Source organism: Columba livia, chromosome 1 (genome assembly GCF_036013475.1).
Source record: "Columba livia isolate bColLiv1 breed racing homer chromosome 1, bColLiv1.pat.W.v2, whole genome shotgun sequence".
In the NCBI taxonomy this organism is placed as follows: Eukaryota; Metazoa; Chordata; class Aves; order Columbiformes; family Columbidae; genus Columba; species Columba livia.
Genome location: NC_088602.1, coordinates 69,108,074 through 69,121,892, shown reverse-complemented (window position 1 = coordinate 69,121,892; position 13,819 = coordinate 69,108,074). Strand labels below are relative to the sequence as shown.

General features: G+C 40.6%; 1 protein-coding gene across 2 annotated transcripts in view; it reads right to left on the bottom strand.

The window, feature by feature from the left end:
- AFF3 (ALF transcription elongation factor 3) overlaps positions 1 to 13,819 on the bottom strand; it is a 336,480-nt gene that overhangs the window by 273,710 nt on the left and 48,951 nt on the right. For both annotated transcript variants that reach the window (XM_065061339.1, XM_065061340.1), the window contains exons 2-3: positions 13,135 to 13,255; positions 7,037 to 7,840 (exon numbers count right to left, since the gene is read on the bottom strand). In XM_065061339.1, coding sequence (XP_064917411.1) covers positions 7,037 to 7,840; positions 13,135 to 13,255 — 925 coding nt within the window. The remainder of the gene's footprint in view (positions 1 to 7,036; positions 7,841 to 13,134; positions 13,256 to 13,819) is intronic.

Below are 13,819 nucleotides of genomic sequence, written 5' to 3'. Positions count from 1 at the left end.
TCTAGAAATCTTATTTCCTTCATCAATAATTTTAGTGCTTACCAAAAGGAACTGAAGAAGCAATTATACAGGGTTGTGGACATTTTTATGGATTCACTTTTGTTTCAACTCCAGAGCTGGTTCATAAACCAAACCATCCACTCTGAGAGAAAAAAAAAAGGCAAGACAAATACATTTTTCTCACAATGAACCATATACTTATATTCATTGAGCTCTCATCGCAAAAGCAGTTACTTTTCCAAGTTTAGAAAAGATAGAAAGACCAGTTTTATAAAAGACAGGATCTGACGAGAAGCCCCAATGAGCTGCTCAAAATAATTTTTCAACAATTAGAAAAAAATAACCTCAGGGGAAATATGCAGAAAGGCAGGTGCATACAATCATAAGTTTACAACCAGTTTCAAGAGGTTTTTCTCTGATGATAGTCACCCTACCAGTGAAAAACAATGAGGAACAACAAGTGATTCACCATAGCAATGAACGCATAGCACATACCATATGGTAATCAGTCCATATAGAAAACTTTAGGCTCTATGCAAATAATTTGTTTTAAAAAACCTATAGATAAGTTTAGCTAGGGCTTTCCCAGAACAAGATTTTGGTATTTAAATCAAAAGGGGAAATAAAGGTGTTTCACTGAGGGTAGAAACAGTAAAACTAGGGAGCTCTAAAAGTCAACTAAAGGTGTTTAAACAGCATTTTCCTTCTACAAGAGTTGCCATGCAAGAATAACCAGAGAGATGAGGCCCAGTAAGTTCAACGAAACTGCCCGGACACACAGTGTCTGTGTGTCTCAGCCACTGCAGAGAGGTAGAGGCTTGTGTCACTATTTGAAAACTATACTGAAAATCCATCTTTGCGCATTGTGGTCTCTGCTGTGCTTGTTAAGAGTGTTTCAAACACCACTCTGTCCAGTTAATACACTTCTTCTTGGCAGTCCTAGTCTGTCGAACCCTCCTACATAAAACCAGGCAGCTATACACAGCCCTCCCACAGGCACACTCGAAGGTCCTGAATAACCTACGATTAGCAGGGATCTTTGCAACACACTGCTCCTGTTGTCCAGTTCTTCCTGTTGAACGTGGGAAAACATGCTTTGTTTGTGGGGAAGGTCAGCAGTACCATTACAGCGATGAATTGAGCTGTGTCTTCTTGTAAACGCAGCTTACTAACTCGTTCCCATGAACATCTGGGAAAGAAAACATCTACTACTGGCTCATACTCCCAATACTTACAGTACTCGAGTGCTGTGATTGCTAACTGGCTTTACAAGCCCTGCAATTCTTCAACAAAGTTAATAAGTACTAAAGGAGTATCAACACACTTAATTCTGCACTTCCTTCTCCAGCCTCTTTGGGCACATCCTAGAACGGTGCTGGAAGAAGTCTGGACCTTGTTGCTGATGCATTTCAGCTCCTCCCTCCCTTTTTATTTAAAAGCATCTTCAACTGCTCTTCTGTTTTAATTTCTGCCTTTCTGGGACAGAACTGAACACTCTGGGATGCAGAGAAAAAAATCCTGGATTCTGCTCCTAGTCCTGCAGCAGTTCAGCAGGCTCCATCGGAACAAGGGGAAGGTGGCATTGTGCCTTTGGGGACGAGCACTTACTCAGATCCCCTCTAAAACCTTTTTCTCTCTCATGAGACACGGTCTCCCCTCTGCTTTCCTGTAGATCCAGATATGTGGTGTTTCCAGCATGCACTGATCACAACACTCTTCTCAATTTGGTCCACACTGGAGCTTTTGTTGGTGAATGAGATTTAGCTGCACTTATTCTTTCACATGTGAACTTCCACCATCGGTTGTAAACTGGAATGGAACTACTTATTATATGTGCTATGCGTCAAAGTTGTCCTGGTTTTGAATAAATTACTGACATTGAGTGTATATTTGGGAGGGGTTTTTTTCAGAGGGACAGAAGAAGGGGAGGAAAGAGTTATGGTGGGTTTTTTTTTTTCTTTCCATTAATATATGTGGATAGAACTGATAGGCGAGAAAAAGAGTGCAGATTTAAAGAACACTTGCTAGCGCATGTGCCAGATGCTGATAGCTATATATAGCCACTCCAGTGAGGACGACTGCAGAGAGTATCTTAGCCAGGCAAATAGGAATTTGCCCAAGTAAGGCCAGGGCAGGGAAAAAAAAGATTCAGCATTTAATCTATTGTGCATTACTTCCGCTGCAGAAGAAGTTGTGTAAGTACTCCGTGAAGTGGAATAAGAACATGCCCTCATCATGACCTTATCTACATTTCCCATAAATGTGTTCCCAAATTTAATAGAACCAAATCTATCCTTTTTACCATTAGACTGTTAGTCATTCTTGAATAGAACCTCGATTTCCTTGCTTCATAACTCTTAGAGGAGTAAGCAAAGGACAACAGATAAGGCTTCTTCAATGTAATAAAAAAGCAGCATGCAGCCTATAAGATGAAATTAAAAAAAAGAACTCAGATATAAAGAATACAATTTGCCAACTTAGGCTTTTCTTATTGTCTCACTCGTAACAATATTTTGCAAAAGAGAGGCACTTGATATTCCTGCCTCTTTTCCTCTATACCCTGATATCACATTTCTCTTCCCTTCTATCCAGTACAGTAGGTTTTTACCTACAGCAATATAATTTCTAAGTAGTTCAAAATGTGAAATAGCAGTACTTGAGATGATGAGCTATCATTCTACAGAGCAGTATGATAATTTTGGAAAGACCAGGAGGTTGGGTATGGGTTCTAATTAACACTGATGAACCTGGCTTCTAAAGATTGAATTCCCGAAAGACTAACTGCTGCCTTTCTACACACAGGTCTATCCAAGTTATTCTCATTAAAACAATTAAAAAAAATTATAAGCCTCAGTTTGTGTCAAGATATTGAAGGCTTTCCAAAACTGATTAAAAATATTAAATGAGGTATTGAACTACATTAAAAATCAACCTTTTTCATGTATTGAAAAGTAATGGTCTATAATTTGTATTCAAGTGATTTTATTTCCAGTGAATAATAATTGTACTGCAGCCAACTTTGTGCTCTGTTTCTCTGAAAACCTCAAGGGATGTACAAAGAGGATTTTGTATCCTACTGAAGACACACACACTTTGCACGACATTGCTTCTTATTGTTCAGTTCTTACAAGAAGGCTTAACTTTGTTTTATTTTGTGTTTATTTTTCTACCGATGGTTCCTTCAAACAGGTAAACATAAATGAAAGTGCGTAGGTATTAGATACACTGATAGACTCTGGAAAGTATTATAAGCTAAATATGAGTGCATGGAAGTAGAGGACTCAACTTGAATGAGTTAGAAAGCAGACTTGCAAATCAGGCAATTTATAATAATATTAATATATCCTTATTTTCTGTTTTTCTCTGTGGAACTTGAAGCTGCCTATAGCCACGTGATGTTTAAAATGAAACTGAAATGTCACACAGAAGTACTTATCACTTCATGTCCCCCTTAAAAGAAAATCTCTTCTCCAGGAGTTGGGGAAATGGTCATTTCTTACCATTCACTTCTCTACTTTGTCAGGCTGGGTAGCTTCTCCTCTTCTGCCTGCCCCAAATCTTTCCTCATTTGAGTCTCATCTTTTACCTCACATCTACACCCTGAACTCAGATCCTGCTTCTCTTACTTGCATCTTTTTCCCCTCACAGCCTCCTGCAGTTCAGTTTCAAGTTCAGTTAAGCAGCTGCAGAACTTGCCCAGGCCAAGCTGAAAAACACAGATTTTGGGCCACGATATCACTATGAAGACATTTTAAGAGCTGAAAGTTGAAAGAAAAAAGTGTCATTGCAAAATTAGGTCTGCAGACAGAAAACAAAGACTATAAGAGTAGTCCAGAGAGTGGTGATGAATGGCACAAGGTCCTGTTGGAGGCCAGTCACTAGTGGTGCAGTCCCACAGTTAATACTGGGGCAAATACGGTTCAACATCTTCATTAATGACCTGGATGATGGGGCAGAGTGCACCCTCAGCAAGTTTGGAGATGAGACAAAACTGGGAGGAGGGGGTGATACACCAGAGGATCATGCTGCCATCCAGAGAGACTTCAAAAGCCTGGAAAAATCAGCTGACAGGAAACTCAAGATGTTCAACAAAGGAAAATGTAAAATCCTGAATATGGGGAGGAATAATCCCAGCAGCAGCACAGGCTGGGGACTGACTGGCTGGAAATCAGCTCTTCAGAGAAGGACCTGAGGGTCCTGGTGGGCATCAAACTGACCCTGAGCTTCACGGTGTTGCCTGTATGAAGCCCGCAGAGCACACTAACTGCTTTACCTAGCCCATCTCAGTCACACACCTTTTATTTTATCATACATCAAGCTTCATTCCACCACCTGCACTCCAGATACCCTACCCCAATTTCTCTGGCCCCCTCCTGCTTCCCATATTTTCATGGCTGCTTTTAAGCAGTTTTCTGCCACTCTCATTTCCATTTCCATATAACTTTCCATATGCTGTTCTGGCATACCTGCCAGCCTGATTTCCCTCGTGATCATCCTACATGGCATCTCTACTCTTCTGGCCATCCCATGGTCAGTACGGATACAAGATCTTTCCTGGCCATCACCTTTAGCCCCACCCCAAACAAGAGAGGCCTCACTTTGCCTGCGAAAGAACCATGACAGCTTTTGTGCTGAGAGCAACTCAAAACTTCTTAATAGGGGATGGAGCACATTTGATGCAAAGGAGAACTTTTATGAGTTTGAAAGCAGAAATGTAAAAAATGCGTGGAAATTCTTACAAGATTGTACTAGGAGATGTATGATACAAATAACAAGAATGGAAAAACATTTTGAAATAAAAAGAAGTATGACTGAAAAGTAAAGGGAGGGTGGGTTGAGCAACACTGATCAAAAAAGCTTTCCGTTTTGGTCAATACTTTTCCATGTAGCGATACCAGTGGGTTACCAGTTTAATCTTGTGCCACTTGGGATGAAAAATGTTAGAACAAAGGAAATGCCAGGGTAAAGGAAAAAAAAAGCTGGGCACTCTTATCACCAGGACTCTCAGCCCTCCAACACGACATCTAAACACTGTCTTGCACTACCTCAAGTTTCAAACCCCAACAACACCTATAGTACCTACTATTTTATTCTGTATAATATGTCCATCATACTTTATAATCACTTATCCCTTTTTTTTTCAGCCTACCAGGCAATGTTTTTTGTCCACCTCCTTCAACTTCAGCTAAATGTTTATATTACACTATTAAATATTTTTTTTTCAGAAATACTGCATCCCACAAAATCTGTGAGAAGTTGGTGAACACTTTAGCAGCTACCCCTGCAGCCCACTCTCTCCTACTGTCATCAGTATCTAAGCAAGTTAAAGAAATCTCAAATACGTCGATATGTCTAGAGACTGCAGTATAAATTTACCCTATGCATCAGCATGGATTACATACAACAAATGAAAGCTTTCTTTCCAGAGGTTGGCGAATTTGGAATGCAAATGGTAAACCCTGAATTTCAGAGCAACAAATGATTGCCTATCACAACTCCTTTCCAACGAGTCCTTAGAGTATTGCATACATGTATAGGGGGGAAATTTGAAAGATCCAGACAATTGCCACAGGCATCTTTAATTCTAACACCACTTCCCACTCACAGATAGAAGCATAAGTCTGAAAGAGGTAATAATAGCTAAATGGATATTAGTATCTGCCATTACCTGATCTATCTGCACAATTAAAGCAGTTCGTGAATGCTAAATTTGCTTATCAAATCCGGCTTAAGAGCCTAAACCAACTTGTTTTCAGGAACAACATATCACGTCTGTGTTGTTTGGAACTGATGGAACTTTTAACTTAGAGAAAAAACACATGGGTATAATGCCTAAAGTGCTGAGACAAGTAATTGCTTCCAGAGAGATTTCTTTCCCAAATGGAACCAAAGGGGGAATACAACAGTCGACTCCATTTCTGAAAAACAGGCATTAAGAGGCCAGAGAATTCCACCAAAAATTAGATTTTTCCTCTCCTTTAACAATGCCAGAAACAAAAATGTTAAAACTAAAAACATCTCAGGACACACCACAGCTGTCAAATAAGAGTAAACAATCACTATCTCTGCTCTGAGAAAGACACAGTGATTCAGCCAAATAGAGTTGTTTAGTCTTATAAATACTATAAATTGTTTAAGTCATGGGAGCTCTACCAATTTGCACAAGAGGATGATGTGATCATCTTTGTATTGACATATAGGCCCCTGAGTACACCCAAGAAAAAAAAAATGACCCTTCATTCTGCCAAAACCAACAATTTCCTTCCCATCCAAAAAGCTCTAAAAGAAAATCACAGACTATGCAAGTGATAAAGCAAGGTGTCCTACTGGCACAAATGGAATGTGAAATTAGTATAAAATAAGTCTAAGCAGAAATATTTCTTATCTACTGCGGATAACAGAAATGGTATCTAGAAGCTTTTTCATATGTTCTCATACTTGTAGCATGGCTGATTTTCTACAGATAGTGATTCTTTAGAAAGGAAACCTCAATCTTATAAATTGTTTTGAAACGCATAGAGATGCCATGAAGTAAAAGAAGAGTCTCATTGCTATATTCTTATCTATTCCACAGATCTCATATTGTTTAAGTAGTTTATTTAGATTGCGAAACTACTTTGACATCATTGAGGATGGCAGAACTACTTCTGATCACAAGCACTTCATTTAATCATTGCCAAAGAGAAAGAAGTCAAAAATATATTAACAGTTAGAAGTAATACACCCACCTAGGAAAAAAAAAACCCTCCAGACATTGTATGTGGACACTCAGGAAAGAAAGTCACTGAAATAATGTACACTACTAGAAGACATACCATTGTAGGAAGTTATGGTCCTGAAGACAGTGAGCATTTTACTGTTGAAATATCTTTGCATTACTCTGAGGCTTCTATTTGCCATACACTATGTCAATGTTAAAAAAAAATTGACATGCAAAATAATATGTTAAAAATGTCTAAACGGAGAGATGCAATTTGCAGTTCTAGGGCACCATACATCCAAGGGGGTATGTCATGTAAAGCATAAAACCACTTACCTCTTCTTGCTTAGGAATGCTGAACTTGGCTATCTTTGACTTGGTTCTGGCCGAATCAGGCTTGTTAGAAGGCACTCCCCTATATGACTTGGTCGTCTCTGCTGGTAACTTCAGCTTTGGAGACTCATCAGGAGCCTGGTCTTGACCGTCCATTGGCCTGACATAAGCTGTTGGTTTCTGCTGAACCAGACAGGGCTTCGAAGCAAGAGAGGGTGGGAAGTTTTGGACGCAGTGCCCGCCACTGTGCTTTGCTGGCCTCTCTTGCGATTGACCTCCTCCTTCCGAGCTACAATTGAGCTTTGCTGGCTGCTGCACTCTGTTGACGTTGTCTCCTAGCGTGTTCCTCAGTGAGCTTTGCTGGGCAGCATTGGAGGAGGAAGAGGAGGAGGTGGGACTTGATGCATAGCGTTTTAGTTTCTCCAGACTGGATTTTTGGTTCGCCAGCTTGAAGTCACCCTTGTGTGACTCCAGCGACCGGTGCCCATGCTTGCTCGCTCTCTGCTGGCCATCTGAAGCAGCATTGTGCCCGGCCTTCTGCCAACCCATCGTGGTGCTTTTGCTCTGCTGGGCAGGTAGGGCTGCTGGTGTGGAAGATGTAGTGCTGGAAATGGGAGGAGGAGGCATTGGTCTCGAGTCTGCAATATGATGTTCATCAGGCTTGGGGAGAGATGTCTGAGGAACCCCGGGTTTTGGAACCCCGACAAGGTGGCTCTGGTTTGATCGGTCAGTTAACAAGTCTTTCATTTCATCATAGTTGCCCAGTGTATTCTGGATGCGATTCGAGAGTTCATCCCCTTTGTTAGTCTGCAAAACAAAAATCAAGTGTGCTGCAACAAGCAACATAAGAAAAACAAAATTCTCTGCATGCTTCTGCTGAAATCCTTGCTGAAGTAGCACTGCCCTATTCAGCAGCAGTGTTGAGGGATGAAGTAGAAAATCCTTATTGTCTCTGAAGACACTTGTCAACATCTTAAATCTACCCTGAACTGGAAAAGCTATAAAGTGCCTTAGAGTATATAAAAAAAGAAATCTATCACTGGTATCATGCTGTAGTTAAAGTATATTACCTGGAAACTAGAAAATTTATTATTGCAACTACACAGAATGGTTTGGATTAAATCTGACCATGATAAAACTTTTCCTATAGTGCAGTGCAAGCTCTACTTCAGCCGGGAATGAAAACACTGCATTCCCAATTTCCTTTTCTGCCTGCCTAAGTTTTCACATGGCATCTGGGAAGCTACACAACATCCAGTGTAAGCACTGAACGAACTCACCAGTCTAAGCCAACCAAATGCTCTGAGGTGCCTTGAAAACAGCTTGTGGGACAATGGGAAAACTACAGATTATTATGTCCCTTCTTTGAAAATACTCTGACAGGATGCTCACTCCAGGGCACCCTCCTCTTCAAGAAAAAAAGAAAAAAGAGGTGAACAGAATTCTTCACATTGCTCAGTGCTTGCTGTGTGCAACAAGGGGGAACACAGCCATCCTCCTTCCCTCCCCTTTAAGATTAATCATTGTCTTTAAAACCATCCATTTACTTCCTGACTGAAAAGGCAGAAGCTCCACAAAGAAATAAACCAAGCAAATAAAACATATTGGAAAACATTGAAAACTCTTGCTTCAAAAAGCCACTGTAAGCAAAAGAGTGTATCATTAGCATTTACATAGTAGAGATTTTTCTGAACCCTGCCAAGATTCAGGCATCTGATGTTCTTTGCTTTACGTTTTCAGAGGAAGACAGTAATGAGTCAGTTGTGTTCTCCTTTCTCCCTTCCAGACACAGGGTCTGGATGGAAAAACTTCTATTGACTTCAGAAGGCCAAGCTTTTATGTCAAGACTCTCTGATTTAGTGAAAAACAGAAAGGAGAAAGAAGGGAGTAAAGGGAATGGAGAAGACTCCCTTAAAGTTATATAAAAAATATAAAAGATATAGCAGCAATATCAGTTACTCTGGAAAACTGGAGGTATTTTTCTTTTTAAGCCTTTAAATAAAATCCAGTCGCTCAAACAAATATGTAAAGGAAACTGCTCTAGTTCAGAATTTTTTTAAGGTTTCCTATTAAAAAAACTGAATCCAAGCAAAAATGACTTGTAAATTAGTGCAGTGATTGCCACATGGTAACTTTCAGAGGATTACCCTGGAAGCATTCCCAAGTCAGAAAGTAGAGGCAGCCCCATCCTGCTTGAAAATTTTCCTCTCAAATTTCAAGAACACTACCTTATAACTACGTAAAATACTTTACAGTTAGCTTTCTGAGAATGCATTGCTAACACAGTTTAATATATATATATCAATAATATATATTGAAGGGCACTAGGAATGGAAAAACTCAAAAGTGTTGCATCTGAAACATTGCTTTGCAAACTTGGAATAAGATGGCTTAACCACTATCGCCTCATCTTGCTGTGTATGCAGCTGTTGCTGTCACAAGGACAATAACCTGCTATGAAAAGAAATATGAAGCATTAATTCATAGACAGCAAGTGGCTTAAAAAGGGTGTTCCTTCACTTCACAGGAATCACGTTGGTGTCCTAAAGAAGAAACTATTAACGAGGCTTCAAAAGTGGGATGCATCACATACATCTGAAAACAAAGAAGGTTGGAAATACACTTAAAGTGTGTCTCCTGAGATCGATGAAATGGCTCTACATTTGGGCATCTCCTTGACCAGCAGAATTACTTTCCAGAAGGCAGAGAAACTTTTCCTTTTATCCAGTGGATCTTTTCTGTGCTTCTGGTGGATCCTCGACCCTTTGTAAATACCTTATAGAGAGAGATTTTTGCAGCTTCCATCTGTGGAGAGGGACCTGCCCTCGGGTCTGCACCCAGCCTGATTCAGCCAGCGTGTGTATGAGGTTTCCTTCCCTGCGAGGAGCATGGCAACAAAGACCACCAAATGGAACAGGGCCCCTGACACCCACAAGTCTCCTACAGCACAGACAGCTTGTTGGGCAACTCTCCACCCAGCTGCCTCTAGGTCCACCAATGTAAGAGAACTTATGTCCAAGTTTTGCCTCTTAGAAAGTCCAACTTCCCTAACAGGAGGTCCGTTCTTCCTGATGGCTGCTATTTGGATGGGGAGGAAATAAAAGCCTAATTGTAGATTATCTGTACATTATCACTAGCCCAGAAAAGTCAGCACAATGTCTTCTACACGAATGTGATGTGAAGGTCACACAGACACTTCGTATTGAGAGACCCCAGAAAACCACAAGAATAATTGCAGCAAACTGATCTAATGCTGGTACCATGGTGCATGCTGACAGCTGGTTGGTGTTGTTTATTCCTTCTGGATACACACTGGAGACAACCTGAGGTGAGACCATTTTGTGTTGAGCTGATCTCATCCAGACGAGTTCACTTGCATCCTCTTGGGAACAAGATGAGATCTGAGGTAACTTGTTATGAGCTTCAGATGGAACAGTTTTCCCTATTATTTGCTCTGAAATATTGCTGGCTTTATTTAATCATTCACATAGGGAAAACATGATCCCAAAATGAGTAGGCAGGAAAAGCACTCTGTGCAAACATTTCTAACTTACAGTGCTCTGATATTTATTCTTCTGCAATGCAAGATGAATCCATGTATTTGAAGACTGCAAGATCCAACACTTCTAAAAATAAACCTGATGGTTGCATGGAAGGCCATCAGATTTTTTTCTTCATTAAAAATCCTGATATGGTTAATGAGGCAATGTATTCTGTCCAAGAAATATCCAAAATGAATTTACTACTTTTTCACCCCCTGTAAAAGATATTTTAAGTAAAAGATATTAGATTCCCTGTAATCTTTCATAAAGGGTTGCTATGGATACTTTGAACAGGATAAGGGGCAACCCAAAGAGTCGGGATTTTTCAGAAAAACTGATGTTACAGGAGTAGTGATACATGTCAAGGTGAGAGAGGACACAAGATTTAAGAGATTTCCAGTCTGCCTTTGATTTTTAGATATGGCCTTCTGAATGGCAAATCCTTTGGCTTTAACTCATGTTTCTCAAGCTGTGCAGAGGAATACTGAATTTAATCAGACTTTGCAGTGAATGTCTGCTGTACCTTCATTTCCCCCTGGAAACACCTAAAACTTGGAAATTATCTTTAAAGACAGTAAGAGTGGGTTTCAGTTTTGCTTTCGCAGAAGGGTTCCCACTTTTCCAGCCAGCCTCTCTCTGCAATAAGATCAAAAAGCCCAAACGACAACACTGCACCCTCATTCTGAAAGTTCACAAATGCTCGGATGAGTTCTGGCAACGCAAAAGTCCATTGCCAGTGTAGACACGATGTACCACTGATGAAGTTTTGATGTCAAATATGGTCAGAATGACTGGTCATCCCAAGCAGCTGTCACACCAACAGAGCTGAGTGAGCTACACTGCTGTCCTGGCTTTGCTTTTCTCCATGTTTCCTTGACAAAGCCAGCTTCTTTACATGCTAGTCCAAAATAGGGACATGGTGTTTAAAGATAAGAAGCATGGATAAGATAAGAAGCATTATTCTGATCTCCCCAGAGGATAACCACTCAGTATCCTCTCTGCTTCTGGAGACATCAATGATCTTTCAGCCAGTCCTGTTAAAGTTGAGGGAATTATAATGTGTTTGCATAGAGATGCCTTCAGACATCATAACTCAGGAACTACTGGTGTGTCCATGGTACATGAAGTCTCTGCCATGACAGTCAGTACATCGGCACACAGGTAATAATCAAAGTGCACAAAATATTACAATGATACCACTTTTGTAAGTGATTTGAGCTTCAGTATTACCAACTTCAGGTGCCACAGGGAAAATGGTATCAGGGACCTAGCAAAAGGACAGGTCCTTTTTGTGAGGGGTCTATTTGATTTGACCTACCAAATGGAAAATTATTCAGTCCCCATTGCAGCAGAGTCATCATAAAATGCCAAGACACAGCTGACTGACGCTTTTCAGGCTTTTTTCCCATGGATTAGCCTTTGATTGGTCTTACAGTAGACTTTTTCAGGTAGAGCCTTGAGGAGTTCAAGACATTTCCTATGGTTTCTAAATGCCTTTGTAATGAATCTGAAATTCGGGCAGCTGGAGGTCAGCTTCAAGGCAGGCAGAGCTGTCTTCTATCAAGGGACGTGCTTTGAAAGTGGTAGATCTTTCTTTTTTATTAGGGATTAAAACCAAACAACAATCTAGAAAAACAGAGAGCTAAAAGCTGACCCTGGAGCATGAGCAGAAACACGGAACCATGGAAGTCAGAAGCCAAGTGCCAGGTCAAAAACAAGGCTCCTTGAAAAGAGGCACTAAAGCACCCAAAGCATCGAGGACAAGTGATGCGGCATGGAGGGAAGGAATTCACAACGTGGTGCTTTTAACAGTAACTTGGGCGTTACTGGAAGGGCACAGTAGATGATACACGATTATGCTTTGATGCAAGCAGGCAGCTACTGGGCTAGCTGGGGGAGAGGAGCAGACCCCCCGGGATGCCGCTCTCTGGTCATGTTCACAAGCCCATGATTTACAGGCTTCTGCAAAATGCAAAAGGTCCTGCTTGACCCTTCTAACAAGGAGCGGGGAGAGATGGTTGTGCATCATCACACTACTTTTACCATGGGGAATAAAACAGGGAGTTGAGACTCATAAGTTACTTCTACCTTTGGTGAGGGCGAAACATGTATAGCAGACAGGTTTTGTTGGTAATGCTTACAGGAAAGGAAAAAAAAAAAAAAAGGCAAACACCAAGATATTTCATTGCATTAACCTTGGACAGAGTACAATGTTTACTGTATTACTTGACCTTCACACACAATTCTAACACAATTGTTTTCTTTCATGTTGCAAAAACAGGGCACTGTCACCTTCACCTCCTAGTTTTAATTCCAACTCAAATATTGTTAGGGTATTTCTAGTTTATTTCATTCTTGTGTGCTGCTGAACATTATAAGAAGCCTATATATATATATAAAAATCCAATTCTCAACTAACCATAAATGTTCTTTGGGAATTTTGTGAGGCTAGCACTTATGGGAGGGTGCTGAAACCTGGACAATGCCTTCTGCAGGCTGTGTTTTTGTATTGTGGAATAAATAAATAAATAAGGAGCCACCCAGCTGGGAAGCATCTACCTTGTACGGTTCACTGAAGAGGGAGTAACTCGTGTTAAATGCGCCATCCTCCTGCTGGGCCTCCTGATTTCTCCTTTCCCATTCTTTCCTTCGCAGCACGTTTCTATCTGGCTCGTAGACACTGCAGCAAGAAAGAGGAATAGCTTCTTAAGAGTTAAAAATTAGCAGGCAACGTATAAATTAGAGCAAATTTAAAAGTGAAGAACTCTAGTTTGCAGACAGATGGCAAAAGTAAGCAAGAACATGAATCAGATGAATGCCAGTCCAAGCAGGCTGGGGAGGCGCAGGTCTCCGGGAATGCTGGTGCTTTCTTCACACAGAGAATAGATAATTAAATTCTTACAGAAGAATAAAAAAGAAATCACAGGGCAGGATCTAGTCTGTGCAGAAGTTCTCTGCTTGAAATGTGACAAAGGAAGTATCGAAGCAACTTTGACAAAGACTGAAAGTACTCTTAAGGCAGATGGTAATTACAGCTATGAGTAAATAGAAATTATGAACATATTTCCACTTATGACATATCCTCTGAGTGTTGTATGAGAATGCTCCTTTTTTCACATGGATGTGTTTCTGTAGTGATTCTTTCATTAACTAGCTCCCTAAAGAGCTGTTAAAACTACATGCTGTAGTGGTTTCCACAGTTAGGCTGCTTCTTCTGATCTCTGTTAATCAGCCAAGTCGTGAA